Source organism: Arachis hypogaea, chromosome 17 (assembly GCF_003086295.3).
Source record: "Arachis hypogaea cultivar Tifrunner chromosome 17, arahy.Tifrunner.gnm2.J5K5, whole genome shotgun sequence".
Taxonomy (NCBI): Eukaryota; Viridiplantae; Streptophyta; class Magnoliopsida; order Fabales; family Fabaceae; genus Arachis; species Arachis hypogaea.
Window position 1 is genome coordinate 11,859,889 of NC_092052.1, and position 22,558 is coordinate 11,882,446.

General features: G+C 32.0%; 3 protein-coding genes and 1 non-coding gene across 9 annotated transcripts; 2 read left to right on the forward strand and 2 right to left on the reverse strand.

Moving 5' to 3' along the window:
* Positions 1-8,170: 8,170 nt before the first annotated feature.
* On the reverse strand, positions 8,171-8,243 carry TRNAA-AGC (transfer RNA alanine (anticodon AGC)). Its single transcript has one exon. It is a non-coding gene; the product is annotated as a tRNA-Ala (tRNA).
* Positions 8,244-9,315: 1,072 nt separating this feature from the next.
* LOC112764469 (uncharacterized) lies at positions 9,316-15,193 on the forward strand. 5 transcript variants are annotated; one of them, XM_072222432.1, is made up of 11 exons: positions 9,316-9,627; positions 10,032-10,167; positions 11,117-11,512; positions 11,945-12,160; positions 12,244-12,426; positions 12,511-12,732; positions 12,997-13,113; positions 13,201-13,344; positions 13,489-13,590; positions 13,805-13,873; positions 14,689-15,193. In XM_072222432.1, exons 3-11 carry the CDS (start codon positions 11,186-11,188, stop codon positions 14,902-14,904), a joined length of 1,596 nt encoding a protein of 531 aa, XP_072078533.1. In that variant the 5' UTR covers positions 9,316-9,627; positions 10,032-10,167; positions 11,117-11,185; the 3' UTR covers positions 14,905-15,193. The 5 variants fall into 5 exon arrangements, with proteins under 5 accessions (XP_072078533.1, XP_025665880.1, XP_025665881.1 ...); XM_072222433.1 differs by having other exon boundaries at positions 9,363-9,627; positions 11,122-11,512; XM_025810095.2 differs by lacking the exon at positions 10,032-10,167.
* A 1,518-nt stretch (positions 15,194-16,711) lies between these two features.
* Positions 16,712-19,441, forward strand: LOC112764971 (uncharacterized protein At2g39920). Of its 2 annotated transcripts, XM_025810827.3 has the most exons (6): positions 16,889-17,082; positions 17,225-17,444; positions 17,650-17,792; positions 17,917-18,361; positions 18,536-18,739; positions 19,022-19,441. In XM_025810827.3, the coding sequence occupies exons 3-6, from the start codon at positions 17,729-17,731 to the stop codon at positions 19,221-19,223; spliced, it is 915 nt and encodes a 304-aa protein (XP_025666612.1). In that variant the 5' UTR covers positions 16,889-17,082; positions 17,225-17,444; positions 17,650-17,728; the 3' UTR covers positions 19,224-19,441. The 2 variants fall into 2 exon arrangements, with proteins under 2 accessions (XP_025666611.1, XP_025666612.1); XM_025810826.3 differs by lacking the exon at positions 17,225-17,444 and having other exon boundaries at positions 16,712-17,082.
* A 464-nt stretch (positions 19,442-19,905) lies between these two features.
* Positions 19,906-21,613, reverse strand: LOC112764970 (glucan endo-1,3-beta-glucosidase 7-like). The gene has a single exon (XM_025810825.3). The coding sequence runs from the start codon at positions 21,349-21,351 to the stop codon at positions 20,197-20,199; it is 1,155 nt and encodes a 384-aa protein (XP_025666610.1). The 5' UTR covers positions 21,352-21,613; the 3' UTR covers positions 19,906-20,196.
* Between the last annotated feature and the right edge of the window lie 945 nt (positions 21,614-22,558).

Here is a 22,558-nt window from a genome sequence, read left to right on the forward strand (position 1 = left end):
ATAAGTTTTATTTTTTAATTATTTTGTTATATAATAAATTTGATTATTCTAATAGCTGATTATTTTTTTTAAAAAATATGTAAAATAATATATATAAATGTACATAAATACATAACAATTAGTTTTGTGTTTACGAAGATCTTTTTATTTTTTATTTTTTTTGGGTAATCATAGAGTAGACAATATTTAAAAATTATCAATTTCATAGGAGTAAATTTAATAAATAATTTTATGTAAAAATACTAATTACCTTATAATTTTTGTTTTACTTAAAAACAACCTACCTTACAACACATATAGATGAAAATGAAAAACTTTGGATTGAAAGTAAAATATAATAGACATATATCCCAACATATTATCCATTTGTTCATGGTATCTTTTTATGTAATTAAGTAAAATAAATTCAAAAATATTAGGTGTCCAAGTCTTTTGAGTAACCAAATTATTTAAAAATAAAAATCTATTGCTGCTTCTTTTTTTTCTTACATTCATTCTTCCTTCTTCAACGTACCGTCCGTCGTCATCTTCATTGTCATTACTGCTGTCTTCTTCTTCTTGATATTGTTATTATTTAATTTTTTTTTTCTTCATCATCCTCTCTTATTATCATTATCACCATCCTCATCGTTTTCATCATCTTCTTCTCTTATAAATGTTTAAAAAATTATAACACATAAATTTTGATGTGCAATACATAAATTTCAATGCACAACACACAAATTTTAGTATACAGCAGAAAAATTTGTTAAGGATCACATACCCAAAACATTGACCTCGAACCTTTATAGTGAACAACACAAAAATCTTGTTGCATAGCATAGAATTTTTTATGTGCAGCATAAAAATTTTTGAAGGATTCCATATTCAGAACATTGACTCATTCAGCTAACAAAATATATTTGCAGTAAAAATTTGTGCTATGTACAAAGATTTGTGTGCTATGTGTAAAAATATGTGTACTATGAGTAAAAATATGTATGCTGTATCGATGAGTTTGTGTTATGTGCAAAATTTTGTGTGTTATGTTTCGAAAATTTGTGTGCTATATCAATAAATTTTTGTGCTCTCCAATAAAAATTAGTGTGCTACAGAAAGCCGGAGAAAAAAAAAAAGAAATAATAACATATGTACGCTTTTTTTTTTTTGCTGGATTTTGCACCAATTTAATTAAACTTGGTTACCAAAAAATTTGTACGGTAATATCACTCAAATAAATTATACAACTAACTAAATAAGAAATTCCAGAGAAGACCGAATACAAAATACATGGATATATTTACAAAAAAAGATTATTTTATTTCGGAGGTGGCATCCACAAGACCACAACCCCTTTAAATGATATAAGAGGAGCCGCCTCTAAATGATACATGAAAACTAGGTTTACTTTAACTCTACTACCCAAACTTGGACTCAATAATGCCATTGATGTTTTTTTTTTTTTTATTCCTTTTATTTTAAAGAACTAGTGTTGACCTAATTTGCAATCAAGGTAAGGGTTAATCGACATGAAATTAGACAATTATGCATAAACAACATTATGCGTAGCAAACTAATAAAAGGAAAAAGAATTTTGCACGTACACTCATAAAAGATAGACACTAAACACCTAAGAGAGAAGAGCGAAGAAGCAAGATATAAAATATAAGTGTGGCCCATATGTGTTCATCAGTAGTAGGATTTTGTTGGTTGTGGAAAATTGGAGTTTTAAATAATATTCCTCATAACAAAATTCTATACCTAAATATTTAAAATTAAGGATCCAATGTCTCATATATAAACATATAGCACATTATGATAATAGTGTTATCCTTATATCACACATAAGACATTAACTTAGTAAAATAATAATTATATAATGTTTACTCCAAGTTTCAAAATATTATAAATTAAACACCAATTATTTGAAGGATAATCACAGAGAATCCCACCAAAATATACATTTGGCCAAGTTCTAAAAATTCAATTTGATCCAATCAACTTCTGACCATGAGTACTCCTAGTTAGATTATTAAGCCATGAAAGAGATGTGAAAATAAAAAATTAATCACAGAAGAGAGGGAAAGAAAAAAACAAAAGAAAAAAAAATCCTATGAGCAAGAGTACAAATGTAACTTCTCCACTCACCTAATAAGGTATATCTTTGTCAATGTGGTTTTTATGAAGAGAAGTGTTAGGGGTCAACAGATTATGTGATTTGTAGTCATCAATTAGTCATTAATAATATTTTTAATGGTATGAAATTACATCTAATAGTGTAAAATTACTCAATTTCTTTTTTATGATTAAGTGCTGGCCAGAATTTAATAGAAGTGTTGGCCCCTAAATTTTCTCTTTTACGAATCTTTGTCAAAGAGATGCTGCTTTTACACTTCACTGAAAAATTATATTCAGAAATTCCAACATATTTGGTATTGTACAATGAAGTTAATTAAGTTCTTCAAATGACCGTCACTTTCCAACACTTAGTTGGAATTGAACCATTGAAAGAGTTTGACATCTTAGGTAAAGATATGTTTACTATTATGGTTAAGGACTATATCTGTTTTGTTTTGTTTTTTTTTTTTTTTTTGTTGAATTGAAATATGAACTTGTACATTTTTTTAGATTGTTGAAAACACTATCCAAATAAAATCTTAGCAAAACAAAATATTAATAACAAATAATTTCTTTCGTATGTCTCTCTATTTAGTTGTTCTTGCTTTGCTCAATTCAGACCTTGTTAATGCACCCATTTTATCCATGCCTCTGTTTCCATTAATGCTATATTTGTCCATTCTGCTTTGAATTTAAAGTCTTTGTCACATTAAAACTCCACACTCAGATTTTGAACACATAGTTTCATGTTTATTGTTTTGTTTCTTAAATACCTTTGCTCCCATCCTACTTTTTTTTTTTTTTTTACCTTTTATCCACTCCACCATATCCTTATTATTAGTCACCAACTTGATGTCCTCTTCTTTGATTTTCACTTCTTCCAGCAAGAATTGTAGCACTATGTCTATTTGTATACCACACTTATTAAACTTTCTTGTACCATCCTACACATATAGCACCTCAATTTTTCTTTACCCACGTCTAGATATCCTCCACAACATACTATTCATTAACCAGCTCTTTAATCTGTCTCCAAGCTTTTTTTTTTTCAATGAATTATTTTGCTCTCAAAGATAGTCATATTTCTACATCTCCACATTGATCATACAGTAGCAAAGTAAAGAATATACCACTTTTTTTTTTTCATGATGTGAACTTGTACATTAGTAGGTATAATTAAAGATATCGGTATTTTCTATTTAATCAATATTTTAAAATTAGTTTTTAATTTTTTAAATTAAAAAATAATTAATTTTAATTAACAAAACATACGATAATTTTTAAATCCGAAACATCATAAAAAATACTAATATGGTGTAATTTTATAAGGACCAATAATAATTTTTATAGACTAATTGAGTTGTAAATCAATACAAATGTTGCACATACAGGCTATAGCATATCTCAGCTGGAATAGGCTACAAATCTGGCAGACAAGACAAAACAGAGACTCTAATGGTGGCTTTTTTATTGAAATAAATAATCAAAAAGCATTATTTCCCTAAATACGCATCCCTGAAAATTATTATCTAAATACGCAGCACCACCTCTTGATCACCAGCCACAAAATGGGTTTAGCCTCCATTTCATAAATGCCATCCACGAAATGAAACCAAGACTCACATGAGAAGCATTGACCACCATCTCAATTCTGTCACCCACGAAATGGAGAACTGCACATCATTGGAGGCAGCAGCGAAATGGCGACATCAAGGGCGGCGCATGCGAAATGGAGCATCGAAATGGCGACATCAAGGGCGGCGCATGCGAAATGGAGCATCCCGCTCCTGACATACTCGAGTTGGTGTAGTTCTACCATTACCGTAGCATATTATATCATTTTAGGAAAATGCTAATTGTAGAACAAAATTTAGTGTTTGGTCAGTCTTTAATATTATTTAATTAAAACATATTCCTATTTTTTAGGATACACATTTATAATTAAAATTAATTTAAATTTTAAAAATTAAAATTTCTCTAACTTCCTACCTATTTCATAATTAGTTATTATTTTCTTTTTTTACGTTTTTTCTTTCGTCTGTTCTGCTACAATATTCTAATTTGTATCTACAGAAAAAAAGAATTCAAAGTCAGTGCATTTAGAAAAAAAATTAATCCCTTACTTATTGTACCTTTGATAAAATGCAGGATCTGTTTTACGATTTTGTAGTGATGAATGATCGAATACAATTATTTATACAAACTAAAATATTTTCAATTGTAATTTTTTTTAATTGTAACACATCTAAAATTATTAAATTATACAAAAAATATTTTTAAAACACATCCAAAATCATAAATCTAAAATTATGAAGTTATATAGAAATTATTTTTAAAACACATCCAAAATCATAAATCTAAAATTTAAACTTAAACATTAAAAAATAATTGTAACACATCTAAAATTATAAAGTTATACAAAAAATATTTTTGAAACACTTCCAAAATATAGAAATTACACAATAAATTTAAAATTTCAGTTTTAAATCTGAAATAGAAATTTAAAATTTAAATTTTAAATTTCAGTTTTATTTAGTTTGTATTTTGAATGTGTATTAATTTTAAAAGGATAGTAAATCTATTCATAATTTTTAGATGTGTTTATTTTAATTTTTTTAATTATTGTAATAAAAGGCTGAATATTGTGTCATTTTTAAAGGATACCTAGTTGAAAAAACATATTATTTTTTAAAAAAATATCTATTAACAAAAGTTTTATTTTTCTTCATTAAATTTTGCTTACTAAAATACTTCTTAATAAATTATCCTTTTATTAAATTATATTTTTAAAAAAATTTAATAATTATATTATTTTTTTTCTAAAATATCCTTCTATAATGTTTTAATTATTAAATTATAATTTTACTAAAATACCCTTTAAAATTTTTTTTATATTTTACTATTAACTTTTGATATCTATATATATTATTTTAACATTAAATAAAAAATTTTAATAAGATTATTTTTTAATATCAATATATATTAATTGTTATACATATTAATAATAATAAAAAAACTTTTATTTAATGTTAAAATAATATATATTGATATCGAAAATTAATAGTAAAATATAAAAATAATTATTAACAAAAATTTTAGTAAAATCATAATTTAATAATTAAAAAATAGGTATTTTAAAAAAAATAATTTAATTATTAATTTTTTAAAAATATTTTATTATGAAGTCTGGTGATAAAAATATTTATGTGCAAGGGGGTAAAATGGTGAAACTAAATGGAATGGGAGTGAAAAAATAATTGCGTGGTGGGAGAAAAAGGACACTTGGCTCATGTCAGCTTTGGCTCCATTACGCGGGTTGCAGGATTGAGATGGTGGTCAACACTTCTTATATCAGTTTTGGCTCCATTTCGTGGGTGGCATATATGAAATAGAGACTAAATTCATTTCGTGGGTTGTGACCAAGAAATGGTAGTGCGTATTTAAGTAATAATTTTCAGAGGTGCGTATTTAGAGAAATAATGTTTTTTGTTTATTTATTTCAATAAAAAAGCCCTCTAATGGTAGCGTTTTTGTGGTAGCGTTCATATCCAACCAATATAATCATCCTGGCCAGTAATCTCATGTTAAAATTGCATATATTTCTTTTTATCTCTGTTTTTATTTTGCAAATATTCACTACTTTTATTTTTGTAATGTTTAATTTGGTAATGATCAAAGAACCTACTTGATTTACCATCTTAAGTAAATATTGTACTCGAATCTCCTAGAAATTAGTTGTGCATATCCAATTAGTTAAACCCAAACTGAAAATGATAGAAGGCCCTTTTGGGTGTACCATTAATAAATATTGTTTAGGCACAATAATAATCACACTAGAACATGATTAGTAACCATTATATATCACCCTCCAAAGGATCTAACATCAAAATTTTCCCACCTCACCCCAACAACAAAGTAATTGAACCATCACCATATTTTCATTTCATCACTAATGGCCATTACTAGTGCAAGTGATTCTTGTGCTACAAAGAATTTGAAGTATTCTCTCTCTTTCTTTTTAATACTAAGTTTTTTTTTTAGTCTAAGACTTATATGTCTTTTTTTTATTGGTTAAAAACTTATGCTATAAATATAAAATTTTAGTTAAAAATGTTATGTATCTTTATAAAAGATGTTCAAGAACCTATTTATTATTTTCTTTAAATTAAATATTTCTTGTTATTCAATTCATATTGTAATTCCAATAAATATGTTGATGAACAAAGGTGAAAAAGAATGAAATTATTATTTACTTTATGTGTTTGCTAGACACTTCTTCTTGATGCAGCTTCTATAGCACCCTCAATCCTATTAATGCAAGATTTATAAACAAATCCAAGATAATCAACTATGCTATCCTCAGATGCATCTTCTAAAGGGTTTATCTCAAAAGACCAATTAATAAGAGTGGAATTATCCCTATATTCAATTAATCTTAGTGAATTAACAGATCCATCTAACCCTACATTGCATGCTTCCATTCTATAAACATAGTTATGTGTTGAAGAATCCATTGAAACCAATTTTTCCTTGATCCATGACCTATCTCCATCTTGTTGAGGAAACATGAAGCCAGAGACTAACCTAACATAGCCAGGTTCATCTTCATTTCCAGATAAGGTAGTGCATCTTTCTACCATTGGCATCCATTCTGATAATCTTTTGGTTTGAGACACTAAGCTCCAAACTTGTTCAATAGGTGCACAGATTATGGCACTAATTGAACCATGCCATTTGCCATTTCCAACATCATTATTATTGGCCTCCTGTGGAAGTAATTTTTTAAAATGATTTAGCTAATGCATAATAGTTAAGAGGGTACAAAACTACAAATAGAAAGTTATATCATTTCAATACTTTTTTTGGTTTAATTACTTTGTTGGTCCCTATAGTTTCGTAAAATTTTTAATTAGGTTCCTATACTTTTTTTTCTTTTAATTGGGTCCCTATACCAAAAGTATATATATATATATATATATATATATATATATATATATATATATATATATATATATATATATATATATATATATATATAAGGTTTAATTACTCTGTCGGTCTCTATAATTTCATTGAACTTTTAATTAGGTCACTATATTTTTTTTCTTTTCAATTGGATTCTTATATCATATCAGATTTTGTAACTAAGCCCCTACCGTAACAAAAACGTTGGAATTAATAGAATATTCTATTAAATTATACAGAATATTCAATTAAACTGTTAAATATATTCATTTTGTTTAATAAAAAATTCTATCAATTTCAATATTTTTATCACGATAGTAACTAATAATCAATTACAAAATTGATATGATATAAAACTTTAATTGAAAAAAAAATTAATTAAAAATTCAATAAATCTATAAAAACTGATAAAATAATTAAATCTATATAAAAGCCTAAAACATATTAAAGTGAAAGGTAGGTGTCACCAGCCATATACAATTTTTTTATCTAAAGCTAAATGTCATTTTCACTTTTGAATATTGATACGCTATTTATTTCTGAAATAAACTACCACCAGTATGCATGCAGAATTGTATGGACTCAAATAATAATCTATGTTTAAAGTTTAACCAAGTTGGTCTATTATAGGGCCGAATTCTCCCAGAGTCTAATTATTTTAATCAAAAGAAATATTATTTAAGGAGAACAAATGTCAACTACTTAAGCCATCAATATTGGTTATAATAAAAGTTCCTTTTAATACTTACAAGAATTGGATATTATTTTCTGCAGCAATTAACATCGTTTCTTGACCTAAAAGAAGGAATTAATTATAAAATCATGATCGAAACATACACTCCAACATACATACCATTTTTATGTTCTGAAGGTCAATGCATCATGCTTGGCAACGGCAATAGTCATCAGTAGTAGCGTTAGCTTTGTATTAAGTGTATATATATATAACAATGACTAGACTGATAACTCCCAAGTCTCCAATGCCGTTTCTCAAGTATTGATAACTCCAATGCATTCATATATGTATTGGCGGTTACAACAAAGACTAGAATATCCAAAGTAGCAACCAAAACTTTGTTTAAGAGAATAATATAAAAGAACTAAAAAATGGAGATGCGGGGTATCGATCCCCGTACCTCTCGCATGCTAAGCGAGCGCTCTACCATCTGAGCTACATCCCCATCTGAGATAAGGTCCTATTAATATTATATTAGAATTATGTTTTATTTTACTAATAAAACAAAGAATGTAATAATTGCCCTTCCACTATTGCAATTCGTGGGGACACACTACTGGTCTATTAACTTTGCAACAGGCCCAACACATTTCTTGACCATGTTTGTATTGTTGTATAAGCATCCTTTCATTCTTTTGGGTTATCAATTTGAATCAGCCCATTCCGGCCCAAAAGAGTAAAATAACATCAAGCAATGGATAGTTCCCGTCTCTAGTTATGAATGTGAGCTGACCAAAAAAAAAAAAGGGTAGTGAATGTGAAGCGATTGACAATTCATTTGACTAGTAAATAGAAGATTAAATAGTGAAGAAAAACTGTTAAAGTATTAAATACCTAAAAAAAAAGGAAATCCTTAAAGTATCACGAACATGTGACCGCGGGCTTTTTTTTAATAAATAATTTAAATATTATATTTTTAAATATAAAAAACTTATAATATATTTATTATTATTTTTTTTTACATATTTTATTTACAATATAAACAAATTAATATTATTTATATTTTGTTTACAATAAAATTTTAAAAAATACTATAATCTTAAAACTGGACCGGATTACTGGTTGGACTGGTCTAACTGCGAACCTGCACTATTAATGGTTCGGTTAAGTAAAAAAATTGTTATTGTCAGTAAAAATATCGTTGAACTTGCCAATTTTTGACCGGTTGGACCGGACCAAAAACCGGCCGGTTGAAAGCAAACAATGCTGTTTTGTTTTGTTTTTTTTTTTTTTTTTTATCAAAGATAGAAGACTCGAACCCGTAACTTTTTAATTGAGTATGGAGAGATTATGTCATTTGAACTATAAGTCATTATTAAAAAGAAAGAAAAAAGTCTGTCTCATGTAGTAGCTAGAATCTCGATTTAACTCTTAAAATCTTCCGATATTACGATTTTAAATGAGTTTATCGATTTTATAAAATTTGTACTAAAAATCTGATAATTTTATGATTTAAATCTTGTTAAGATTTTACATTTTATGTTTTTTATTTATTTTTTGATTTTACGTAAAATCTCGATTTTCTGCCTATCCCTCATCACTCACAATTTGCCACTTCCTCTTCGCTCCTCCCTCAAAAAGAACAAGCTCTTCCTCTTCCCCCCAAAAAACCCTAGCGTCTTCCATCGCCGCCGCCGTTCCTTTCACTGCCGCCGTCCGTCGCGCCCAAGAGCTTCGTCTGTTCGTCGTGCTCCAGCCTCTCTCTTCATTCCCCTGTTCCTCGTCTGTTCTTCTCGCTGCTCAGCCGCGCTTTGCCCGCCGTCCCTCGTCGTGCTCGTAGCTTGGTCGCCGTCGTCCGTCGAATCGTCCGTCGTGCTCGACCCTCGAAGGTAATGGCTGCCGTTCGTTGTGCTTCGTCTTTTATTTTTTCATTTTTTTCAGACATCATATTAAAATACTGAATGATTAGCTTTAGCTCTGCTCACTGCTGTAGGTCTTCGTTTTTTTTTTAATTTTTTGTTCAGAAATCATATTGACCATCCTTATTGCTCACTGCTCAGTGTTCACTCCTCATTCCTCAATGTTCAGAAATCATTTTTTGTTCTTCGTTTGTGAAATTGTTAATGGTTACTCTGAGTTTGTTTTGTTCAGAAATCAAACTTTTTTGCTCAATGCTCATACTGTGAGTGTTTTGTTTTTGTTTTAAGGTCGTGCTTGAAAGAGGTATTGATTTCTGAGTGTTGTTTTGTTTTTGTTTTAAGGTTCTGTTTTGTGCTCAACTTTTATTTTGTAGAAAATTGTTTGAAGTATATAAGAATTAAGGAGGAAGACTATCCCAACAGCACTTTCTTGTTGATTGATTCTAGTTCTCCACAAACTTGAACAAAGAATAGAATTGAAGAGAGAAACCCTTCATTATTTTATCATTGGTCTGTTTCTGGCACGGCACATCATTGTAGTTTGTTTGTTTATTTATTCATTGAACTTTCACATAACCAGTTGTTTATGATCCTTTTTGTTCAGAATAAATTATTACTATTTGAGCATGCAAATACTTCATTTTAATTATTGAGACTTCCTTTATGATTTACATTGGCAACTTTGTTGAAGTAAAAAAAATGCAGTGCTATGGGCGATGAAAAAGTGTAGAAAATTGAAAAGAATTTCCAATAATAATATAACAAGTAACTAATTAAACCTATTTTTATTAACTCACACCCCTATTCGTTGCACATTAAAAAATATTAAACTTTGCAATAGAACATGCTTCTGAACTAATGGCAATTGATGCAATTCTTCATATTTTATTTGTTATTTTATTATAAAACGATTTTTTTTTGTTAAATTACGGTTGAATCGATTGGACCAATAAACTAATAAATCAATAATTAGAGCAGTTTATTGATCGGTCTGATTTTTAAAATCTTAAAAAATATACCTATCTCAATTACAGAGTATTTGTAATTGTAAATGTAAAAATATAATTTTTAAAAATAATAAAAATATCAATAATTTAAAAATAAAAATTGACGTATTTTGTTACTGTTTAGATTGATTTTAATTAATTTATATTTTATTTATATTTTAAATTTTAAATTAATAATTTTATTTGTTTGGTCAAATAAAGAAAATGAGTGGTTTCAAATAAAATTTTTATTTTTTCTATTATTTGAAACCACTTATTATTTGAAATATTCTATTTTTTAAGAGTTTAATACAAAAGATAAAAACAAAAAATAAGTTTAAAACTTGGAATAAATAAACTGCATATATGTTGAATAGATATAGATTATTTTACAAAATAATTAAACTTTATATAAATTATTATTTTATTTTTAAATTTTTTTTTTTGTAATTTTTCATTTTTCTTAACAAAAGCAAAGAACGCAGAGAATCCTAGCTCATTGCTTCTTCTTCCATTCTTGGCGTCAAACACACACACCTTCCATGGAGTTCATTGCTTCTTCTTCCACCTTCTGCCCCGTCGCAACTCCCCCTCCAACTTCCTCACTCCCACCTCATTCTTCTTCTTCTACTGCTTCCTTCCCCTTTCCTCCTCCTTCTCTCAGAGGCTGCGCTTGCAGAGCCATACCCAGCACCCACACCACCCAGAAGGAGAAGAACGGCATGCTCGGAGCTCGTTCCTCTGATTTGGACCAACTTTCTGGTTTGACTGCTTTGTCCCCATTGGATGGCCGCTATTGGGGGTTCGTTAAGGAATTGGCTCCTTTTATGAGTGAATATGGCCTCATCTACTATAGGGTTCTTGTTGAGGTACCTTACATATCCCATTTACGCTTTCTGCTTGATTTTTATTAAAAAAAATGTTCTTTAGGAAAATTTAGAGAACCCCGTTTTTGAAAAACTTGTTTTGTGTGCATGTTTGATGTGAGAGTTGCTTTGTTATGTTCTTATGCTTCGGTTTTCATAGGAAATGATCGAACTTGTTAAGTTTTTCTTTTTAAATTTAACTTTTAATAATGCTTTGGCATGTTGAAATACATGGTCACAGAGGAAGAGCTGAAAATAATTTAGAGAAAACCAGCAATGAAAATTTACTAGAATGCGAAAGATTGATTACAATTGATTTACCACTTGAACTACCAAACTTCTATATACTCTAATAAATGGAATACAAGTGGATTGGTATGATTCAAGGTCATGCTTTTTATGTTAACATATGAGATGGATGCGTTTTTGTGTCAGATAAAATGGTTGTTGAAGCTGTCTCAGATTCCTGAAATTGTTGAGGTTCCGAGTTTCAGTGAAGATGCCAAGTCTTATTTACAAGGCGTGATTGATGGCTTTAGCGTGAGTGATGCCTTAGAGATAAAGAATATTGAGAAGGTGACTAATCATGATGTTAAGGCAGTGGAGTACTTCTTGAAACAAAAATGCCAATCGAATGCTGAAGTGTCTAAGGTTGAGATTTGCTTAAGGTGTTTCGTCTTGTGATTATATGCTTCTTTCTGACTAACAGCTCCGATGGTTCACTGTTTCCACAGGTGCTTGAATTTTTTCACTTTGCTTGCACGTCTGAGGATATAAATAACCTCGCCCATGGGTTGATGCTGAAAGAAGCAATGGGATCTGTCATGTTTCCTGTCATGGATAAAATAATTAAATCCTTGTGTAACATGGCTAAAGATAATGCTCAAGTCCCAATGCTTTCTCGCACTCATGGACAGGTAAGCTAATTTGTGCATTAGTTGGTAGATTTTCGTTGTTGAACAATCTTTACTGAAATTCGCTTTCTCTGGACTATACCCCAGCCAGCTTCACCAACAACTTTGGGAAAGGAAATGGCTATATTTGCTGTGAGATTAAGCAGAGAAAGGAAGGAATTATCTCAGGTTGAGTTTTTGGGGAAATTCGCTGGTGCGGTTGGAAATTACAATGCACATGTTGTTGCATACCCTGATGTTAACTGGCCTCAAATTGCAGAAGAGTTTGTAAAATCTCTAGGATTAAGTTTTAATCCTTATGTTCCTCAGGTATGTTTGAAGTTTTTACCTTTTTCTGGTTCTTTTCATGCCTAACAGGCCCTTTTGCAACCTGATAAAAAATAAATCTTGTTATGTGTATACACATTGTCATACAAATTTTGCCATCAGCAGTTAGTGAAACTAAATTTTATTGTGTGTCGGATACTTACAAAATTGAGTTCACACTATGTGGTAGTTATCGATTATACCTACTTCTTGATGAGATTATGATTTGATGTATCCTTCTGACTAGATTACTTCACTTCTTAACAGATTGAAACTCATGACTATATGGCAAAGCTATTTCATTCGCTCATCCAGTTCAACAATATATTAATTGACTTTGATAGAGACTTATGGGGCTATATATCCTTGGGCTATTTTAAGCAGGTAGATTTCCTGATATAATAGCTATAACAGTGTGATGCTATACTTTTAGGTAGACAATCTTTTTGATGTTCTAAACTTTATGCACAGATCACAAAGGCTGGGGAGATTGGGTCGTCAACTATGCCTCACAAAGTGAATCCTATTGATTTTGAAAATAGTGAAGGTAATCTAGGTGTTGCTAATGGAGGTCTGTCTCATCTAAGCATGAAATTGCCGATTTCACGTTGGCAGGTAAGACCGACTTTACTAATATGGTTGTCTGGAATCTGATTATTGTAACTTCTTGTGCTAGGTTATAACCTACAGACCTTTTTGGCCTGATTAGCAATGATAGTCTAATTACACGATGTTTCTTTTTTTCTTCTGTTTTACCAGAGGGACTTGACCGATTCAACTGTCTTACGGAACATGGGTGTAGGAATTGGTCATTCCCTTCTTGCTTACAAAAGCACACTTAAAGGAATAGGAAAGCTTCAGGTATTCAACTTGACGATGGATTTTTACTTCTCTCTTAGAGTATGCATGATTATGTTCCAATAGTAGATGATACCTTTTGTTTATGTCAACTGTTTTGCTATACTATTTATCAGCAAGTTGAATGTACATGCTTAAAGAATATTTTCCTTGTGTTCTTTTTTTTTTTTTTTTTTTCACATCAAGCTTTCTCTTAATGTTATCATTTACCATATAGGTTAACGAAGCTCGCTTGAGTGAAGACTTGAAACAATGCTGGGAGGTGCTAGCTGAACCAATACAAACTGTATGTATATGCTACCTAGATTTTTACATGAGTATTTGGTTTTATATTTCTTTTGTTAAGAAGAACAAATATTGAATGCTTAAAACATGTACATAACTTGAATTTATTGTCGAGATGTATTATTTACTTGTCATAGGATATAGATGATGTTAAATTCTCAAGTTAACTCTTAAACTCTTACGAGTTTAGATCACTCAGAGTTAACTTGCTAATTAACTCGGATGTGGATAAACTCAGGTAGACTCTTAAGTTTACTATTTTAACCCACCTTCGGTCTCTTCAAGTATCAATACATGTAGTTTCACTAAAACTCCTTTAGTTAGACTTTTAAAAATAATGATATGATATTTAGACATAATATATGTTAATTTTTAGCATCAGACATTAATGGTTTTATTCACCCCCTTTTTTTTTTTAAATTTGTATTTACTATTTTGTCGTTTATTTGTTTCATTATAATATTATAAATGTGTCTTTTATATCCCTTTTTATCGTTGTTCTTAAAACAAGAGTTGTAGTTTACGAGTCGAGGTTACATGAGCTCTACTAGTTTACCTAAACTCCCAAATTTGACAACTTTGATAGTTATCTACTTGTTACATCATAAGAAGCAAATTATTCTTTCAACTTTTTACTCATTAGTAATGTAATTGCAATTTACTAGCAGCAAACACACTTTAGCTGCATGAAAAGGGGAAAAAGGTGAACATGAGACAGCTCAGAATTACATATCTTAGCTGCATACTTCTCTTGATGTTGCTTGTTGTCGTCCTCTTCAAGAACTTGTGTGTAATTGTTTTCGAATCTTCATTTAGGTTATGCGAAGATATGGTGTTCCGGAGCCTTATGAGAAGTTAAAAGAGCTTACCAGAGGGAGAGCGGTTACAAAAGAGAGCATAAGAGACTTCATTGAAGGCTTAGATATTCCGGAAGCTGCAAAGACGGATCTGTTAAAGTTGACACCGGATACTTACATTGGAGCAGCAGCAGAATTGGCGAGAACTGTGGAACACGCAGTGGATTTGTTATGAATCGAATACAAAAAAAAAAAAAAAAAATTCTCAAAACTAGCAATTAGAGCAGTTTGCTGCAGAACTGCCAAGGCATTTTCGTCATAGAACCTCACCAACCAAGGGTGATTATTAGTTGCTTGAAAAACATTTAAATTACATGCTGCACATTGTTGTAGAAGAGGACATAATGTTCCCTGATTATGAAAAACTATAGGGAATAAGGGATTTTGGAAGTGATAGGCAAATTGTATTATAGATTTTCATGCTTCAGAAAGGCCTGAAAAATAACGAATTAGGTTTGAAGTTATACCTTTCTTCTATTGGAGTCAATATTCTTCGAGTTGTGTAGAACTACTTAGAAAGCAAAAGTCTCTTTACCAGTTTTATTTTACACCTTATTTCTTGTTGGAGTGCATGGCATTAAGCTACCATTGTTAAGTAACAGGGAACTTCTGAAATCTCCACAAACAAAAGGCCAGCCGATCACTCGCCGATCTCGAGAATATCGCCGGTCAACCTGGACCGACCCGTGACCAACCTTTGGCCAATTACTGGCTGACACTAACGGACGTCTGTCAAATTGGTTTGAACTAATTACTTATATATAAATAGGTTAAAATCAATAGTGTTAAAAACTTTTAATATGAAACCAGATTAATCTTGCTTTTAAAATTAAAATTAGTTTTATTTTTATTAATATGGTTTAAAATTTAAAATGATGCATCAAATTGTAAATTGGTTTTAAATAAATCCAATTTATTACGTAGAAAAGTGGTTTGGTACAGTTTTCAAACTATAGTATAATAATTTGACACAATTCCAGTTTAGTTTGTGAAATTTTGTACCATAAACACCCTTATTATATAAGGTTTAGTTGTTGATATTGTTGTACTTAAATCTTTAAAAACTTATTAGCTGGGTTGACTATATAGATTAAATAATAATATTGTGTTCTATTATGTATCATATCTATAGTAAAATTGTTAATGTGTAGATTTCTTTTAATCACTTTATGTATAATTTTTGTAGGTCTTCATCTACTATTTTAGGTCTTTGATTACAATTAAAATTAAAGAGAAAAAAAAAAGGGAAGTATACATCAAGGATGTTATTGAGTTTGTATCTTGAAAAACAAAAGAACGTGGCATTATGAAAGCAATAATAATTGCTGGTTGTTAGGAATTACAAATGGGCCAGGGAAAAAGATGTATGAAATTTCTTGGTAAGAGAATCTTGTTTGTTTGCTAATTTCAACATGCTTCAAATGTTTTACATGATTATTTCAATTGAGTGATTAATATTTTTTACACATAATATTTTTGTATAAAATAATGTTAAATGCGTTGGAAACGAAACTTTTAAGGTTTAAGCTGGTTGCGGAATGAGGAATACGTAATTTTTTTTTTTTGGTGATTTCAAGTTTAAATTTTGAACAAAAATTAATTTGTGTTTAATTTTTTGCTAATAACCTCTTTGGTTTATATACTTTTCCTAATCGGATAAATCCTTGTCGGAGGATAATATGGACAACCAACGCTTCTCAACATGTCAAAGATCCAAATACAAGATTCCATCACCGTGCCGTCTTTAAATGGAGAATAAGGAATCCATTTGGAATACCGACCAATCAGATTGCAACAAGTGGCCACGTCTGCATTATTATTCTTCGCTACGTGGCTCGATATCTACACCGAGGATCTGCCCCACCATCATTCAATTTGAGCTCGTGGGAGGTGGCTGCTGCTCTATCCGTGACTGTAACATGTGATAGTGATGCCATGCATTATTGCTCTTATTAATCTTTTTATATTCTTAAGATAAACTTAACTAATAAATATTTATATATCCTTTTTCTTACATTAATCATTTCTGTTAGTGTTTGGTGATTATCTTATGATTTAATTAACTAAAAGATTTTAGACTTAAATTTTGAAAATAAAAAATTATAAATTATATATGATAAAAGTTACTTTAAGAAAAAAATTATACTAGATAAGATATGCAAATCCACACCTTAATAATAGATTATCTCACTAATCACATTTTGGATTGGCCTACACATAAAGGGTGTCTCAAGTCAGAACCAAAAACAATGGCAAAATTTCTAAGCTCTGGCATTTTTATGCCACAGCTACTACTACTATACGTCTTTGTTGAAGAATTCACCTTGCTTCACATTAATAATGCCATTCTCAGGTACTAATTTTCTCTCTACTTTTGTAACAATTTTCCTGTTTAATGTTGACGTGATGGTTGATTCCTTTGCTTGTGATGTGTTAACTCTCCTAATATGCTAACTTTTGAAGCTAATTAAGGTGTGTAACAACATGATTTTTAGGGTCAATCTCCACCGGTTTTTCTTTTCATCTTTCTTGTGAATCAGTTTCTGTTGTGTGCTGCAATGTTGCTTGATTTGGAGCCCTTGTGATTTGAACTTTCCAGACATCTAGATCGAACGGTAGCTGAAAGTTTGGATTGAGTAAATAGTATATCTATTAAGATTTTAGATCAAGATGTGACATTCGACTCGATAATCGAAGTTCTAGCCTTAGTATAAGGTATACCTCAGATTTAAACAGTTATGGTTGGTGAGTGATAATTTCTTCCCAGTTTGTCATCATCCAATCGTAGATGAAATGATTCATTCATTGGCAAAGAAGGGTGTTCACTGTAGTTGCTTGGAAGTTTCTGATTTTTGTCCAGAACTGGAAATATGAATCTCACTTATTTATGGAAGATGATCCAATTTTTCCAAAATTGCAGGATGCAGCTTTGATTTCTGGCAACACGAAATAGGCCTTACTCGAATCGGATTCAAGGGTAGATCTGGCAGCTTGGAGTTATGTCTGCTTATGGCCATCAAATGGAGGAGAACTATTCTGCAAGGAGTCTCTCTGGTGGTTCTGGTATGTAATGCTAGCTTCATCCCTCTTCTTCATTACTATCTTTATCTTTCTCCCTTAAATTATCCTTTTGGTTATTTTGGCACAATGTTGATAATTATCTAAATTGTTTCTTTCATGATAACAGAGATGAGGAGCAGTTATGTGCTGGAATCAGGATTCTACATCACTTCTTTCGCAGCAACCATCTTGATTACCTCGCTCGCCACTATCGGCCTCCTAATGATTACTATGCTGGTTGCTCTGGCAATGATGCTGCAGTCTTGTCAGAGTAGAGGTTCTGGAGTTATAGAGCTTCTAAGTGTGAATGATGATTACAGCTATTGCAAGGTTCATTCTCTGCACACCGAGCTCAATAGCTTAGAAGGACATAATCTTCCTAGCATCTGCAAGGACCTGGCCATAGAATATGTCAAAGGAGGCCGATACGCTCGCGACTTAGACTCGACCAAGTCTCTGATTGAGGTCTACTTTGACAAAGTTAAACCATCAGATGATGGAGTTGGTGTAGTGCTAATGGACATAGATGGCATTTTTCCTCTGAATCCTAATTCATCCAATCTATATCAGAGGTAACATACTAATCTTGCCTAAATTTATTCTTTTTGCAGTTTATCAAAGTTTATTTTGAAATAACTGATAGTTTTTCAGGTCCTGAAAAAAGAAAAAGAAGTATTCTTTTCTGTTGTTCTAACTCCAAGCTGATCTTCTGCACCAGTTAACTTGACATGATCTTATTGGTGTAGGTTTCATGATAACAGCATTGTCAATTGTATGTTAGAGTTGCAAAATTTAAAAAGCAGTCTTGTTCTAGGATTATGCAAGAAGCTTCAAGCTGCTGGATGGCCTATAGTTTTGCTATCAAGGGGGAACGGATCAGATAGAAATGTCACTGTTGATAATCTTGGCAAAGCCGGATTCGGAAGTTGTTGGTCTTCCTTGATGATGAGGTATTGTCATAAACTCACAATGTTCCTGTCATGAATCTTGGTTATGAATAAGAAAATATCTCAATTGTTTAGAATTTAAGATAGATCATAAGCTTTTAACTTTAGAAACGCAACTTGATTTCAGTGCTTAAAACTGCTCTTTCCTATCATATTTTATAAAAACAAAGATAGGTGTGAATTAAGTTGTTACATTTTAGAATTTCACATAGGCATCTACTTTTGTAGACTTCGAACATACCAACTGCTTGATCTTATACTAAAACGGTGATCTGCATTTTGCAGAGATGAAGATGAAGATTATTCCAACAAAGAAAATGAATGGATTTCTAGGAAAAAGAATGTGATAAAGAATAAGGGTTTCGTTATAAAAGGGATCATAAGCAGCCATATGGATGCATTAATTGCTGCAGATACAGGAGTGCGTAATTTTTTGCTTCCTGATCCTATATGCGACAAATTTGAGCAACAAAGAAAACCATCATAGTCCATAGATCATAGATGATGGAGATTAGTGTGATAGTCTTGTGTTTTTATTTTTTCCCCTCCAAGTATATGCTTCTAGGATAATAGGATGTATATTACTTTTTTTAAACAAAAGTGTCTTCTACTCAATGTGCCATGCATATTATGATTGTGGTAATATGCACATGCATGTTCTGCTTTTAGAAGGGAATAATTGAAGGTTTTTTGAACACTAAGAAAGTTTCTTCACTAAAAACGGAATTATGATTGTGAAGAGGAAATGGAAGGTGGAGAAAAAGATGCTGGATAAGTAGTACCAAGTGACCAACAGTGGCATTATTTGCTATGGGCACATGGGAAATTAAGCAAAGTTCCACTTGTAACCATTCTTTACCAATGGATGGACATGCATGTTTTCATTTATTTCAAACAAAACACACCCTACGATCCATCATGTGGTGTTGTCGATTATCACTTGTTACAAAAACACAATATTTAGGGCCATATTGTTATCAATTTTTCCAAGCCCAAAAGAATTGGATTGGGGGCATTATATTAGCCATTAATTCAAAGTGTAGTATTGCATTATTTCTGAGCCTGCTCTGTTTTCTTAAATTTTCTACTTTTTTTTTAATTGCATCAACTCATTTCACTAATCATTGGATCTAGATATTATTACAAAATAAGACAAATCAATCTGGGTAGGGACATGCACAAAAAGTGGATTCGTATCTTACTTGAGTTGAGGTGAATACATCATCAATACCAAAATTTCATTGACTCATCATCTAATCTAAACTCTCTGACACCATCAAATTCTGAGTCATAGCACTCATTAGTCTACTAAGAACACTGAAAATCCAATATCTATATCTATAACTATCCACATCATCAGTATCTATCTAAACTCATCACATTCATCAGTCATGAAAGTAACTAAAAAGCATTGATTCAGAGAAGAATGACTATACATGAAGCTGATGATGAAATTGTTATCAAATCCAAAGAACCAAAACCAAGAAAGAGAGCAATACCCTGAGGGCCAAGTTGATCCAAGAACCCTCCAACAAGTAGTTGGACTTTGACGAAGAGAAATCGATGCGGTACTTGGTGGTCCCGTTAGGGTAGAGAACACCCCAAGAGCGCGAAGAAGGAGTGGTTCCTTCCTTTTTATCAAACATCTCGTAGACATAAACTTCCTTCACACCATCCTTCAACAATGGCGTCCCAATTCCCGATCTCAAATGCTTCACCAAACCCTTCAGGTATATCTCCGCGTACCCTAGATTCGCCTCCACCTCGTTCGCGGCGGTGCTGCTACTCGGCCACCCTGTCTCCGTCACAACGATCGGGATGCTCTCGTAGCCCGCCACCGCCATGGCGCTCACCACCGCATCGATCATCATGTCGAAAAGATTCCGGTACCGAACACCGGTAACCAAATCGTCTCTGAAATTGAACGGGTGTTCTTGAAAGAGAGCAATCCCTAAGGGGATCTCGGATTTGAGCCTGTAGAGGTTGTAAGGGTAGACGTTGATCAAGAAGGAGGAGTTGGTGTCGCGCAAGAACTGGAGCAGAGGTCCGATGAGGTTGATTCCGGGAGGCTCTTGGAACTGAGCGGAGGAAGGAGGGAAGGGGGTGGAGATGGCGGTGACGAAGGAGAAGGAGGTGGAGACGGTGATCTTGCGGATGCCGAGGTCGCGAAGGGAGAGGTGGAGGTTGGTGATGGCGGGGAGGAGGGCGGAGGCGGACTGAGGGTAGGAGTCGAGGAAGGCATTGCCGACGGAGATGGTGGTGATTCTGGCGCGAGGGTAGAAGGGAACGACGTGGGTGTAGAGCCAGCGGAGGGTGGAGGAGCGGTTGGAGGCCATGGTTGGGACGAGGTAGTTGGGAACGGTGAGGAAGAGGGAGACGTTGGTGTAGAGGAAGGTGCGGATGACGGTTGGGTCAGGGTCTTCGAGGCGGAGGGAGTTGACTTTGAGAGTGGAGAGTGCGGCGGAGATTGTTTCTGGTGGTGGTGAAGGGGTGGTGGTGGGGGCGGAGTAGGTGAGGCCGATGAAGCGAAGCGAGGTGCTTCTTGGGATGAGAGAGAGAAGGAGGAAGAAGAGGGCGACGCAGAAGGTGTGAGAGTAATGGTGGTTGTTAAACATTGTTAGTTACGGTGGTTCCTCTCTCCCTCTCTTCTCACTGGATAAAGAATGCCAGACAGAGAGAGTGTGAGACTGCATGCATGCAGATGCAGGTCACTCACTGTGTGCGCGCTTGCAACCACTAACAACCGTAAAATCGCGCCATCTCCTCTTTCTTTTCTTTTCTTTTCTTTTCTTTTTCTTTTTCTTCACTAATTTCTCTATGCAACATTTCTGAATTACGATCAAATACTCTAAGCTAAGCTTAAATAGGAGCACATTTTAGCTTAGATAGGAGGATTTAAATTCCATTTTATTTGTTAACGTCCATCATTTTTATTATTTAAAATTTGATTTTCAAAATTTAACGAGTACATATTTTTGAATTAACTATTTTTTTTCTTTCCAACATTGCTTATATGTCACAACTCACAACATAAGTATAATAGAACAAAAAATTTCATTTATTCTTAAGACATCTAAGAAATTCTCCTTTAAGTAGTTCCAATATTTGTCCTTTTTCATTGATCAATCCGAATTATTCTTACTCCTTTTTATTAAACCTATAGAAGCATAAAAAACAGTAGTCTGGGTTTTTTAAACCCTTATATATATGTAAATAAATTAACACTTACATTCATTTCATGAACCCTACCCGATGTGACTGCCTTTAAGATACAGATGGATTCTCTTCAAAAATATTTACAATCAGAATAATTTTACTCGTATAGGTATTGGATTGGATAAGTGAATTCTCAATTCATTTAGCAAAAAGTTAATTATTAATTAATAAGTTCTACAACACCCAAAAAAAAAAAATTAAAGGGGCCTGAACTACTCTAGAGATTGTGACGTAGGGTGTGTTTGGCAAACGCGTTGAGGAGGAAAGAAGCACGTTTGAGTCTCTTGAAAGTTTTACTTTTGTGTTTGGCAACTTTTATTCTTCTGAACGCAGAAGTGATTCTGCCTTTAAACGTACGTTCAGGAGAAGCTAAAATTTGTAGCTTCTGCGTTTCACGTTCATGGTGGCTGATTATCTTAGAAAATTAGGTGGAAATTTTATTTCTTTTTTACCAATCCTATCCTTCATTTTCTTCTATACAAAGGATACTAGTAACTATTACCATCACAGTTCTCTATAGTTCTTCCTACTTGTTCTTAATTCCAATTTTTTTTCATCAAAATGGTTCAAATTTGTTTCAATCACTAGCAAAGTAAATATTTTAAT

What these genes read in the sequence shown, in the direction of transcription:
- LOC112764970 (XM_025810825.3), bottom strand. Translation starts at nt 21,351, where the DNA reads ATGTTTAACAACCACCATTACTCTCACACCTTCTGCGTCGCCCTCTTC.
- LOC112764971 (XM_025810826.3), top strand. Translation starts at nt 17,729, where the DNA reads ATGTCTGCTTATGGCCATCAAATGGAGGAGAACTATTCTGCAAGGAGT. An exon ending in GAGTCTCTCTGGTGGTTCTG is followed by an intron (nt 17,793 to 17,916) that starts GTATGTAATGCT and finishes TCATGATAACAG; the next exon opens with AGATGAGGAGCAGTTATGTG. An exon ending in TGGTCTTCCTTGATGATGAG is followed by an intron (nt 18,740 to 19,021) that starts GTATTGTCATAA and finishes TGCATTTTGCAG; the next exon opens with AGATGAAGATGAAGATTATT.
- LOC112764469 (XM_072222432.1), top strand. Translation starts at nt 11,186, where the DNA reads ATGGAGTTCATTGCTTCTTCTTCCACCTTCTGCCCCGTCGCAACTCCC. An exon ending in CCTTGGGCTATTTTAAGCAG is followed by an intron (nt 13,114 to 13,200) that starts GTAGATTTCCTG and finishes CTTTATGCACAG; the next exon opens with ATCACAAAGGCTGGGGAGAT. An exon ending in TGCCGATTTCACGTTGGCAG is followed by an intron (nt 13,345 to 13,488) that starts GTAAGACCGACT and finishes CTGTTTTACCAG; the next exon opens with AGGGACTTGACCGATTCAAC.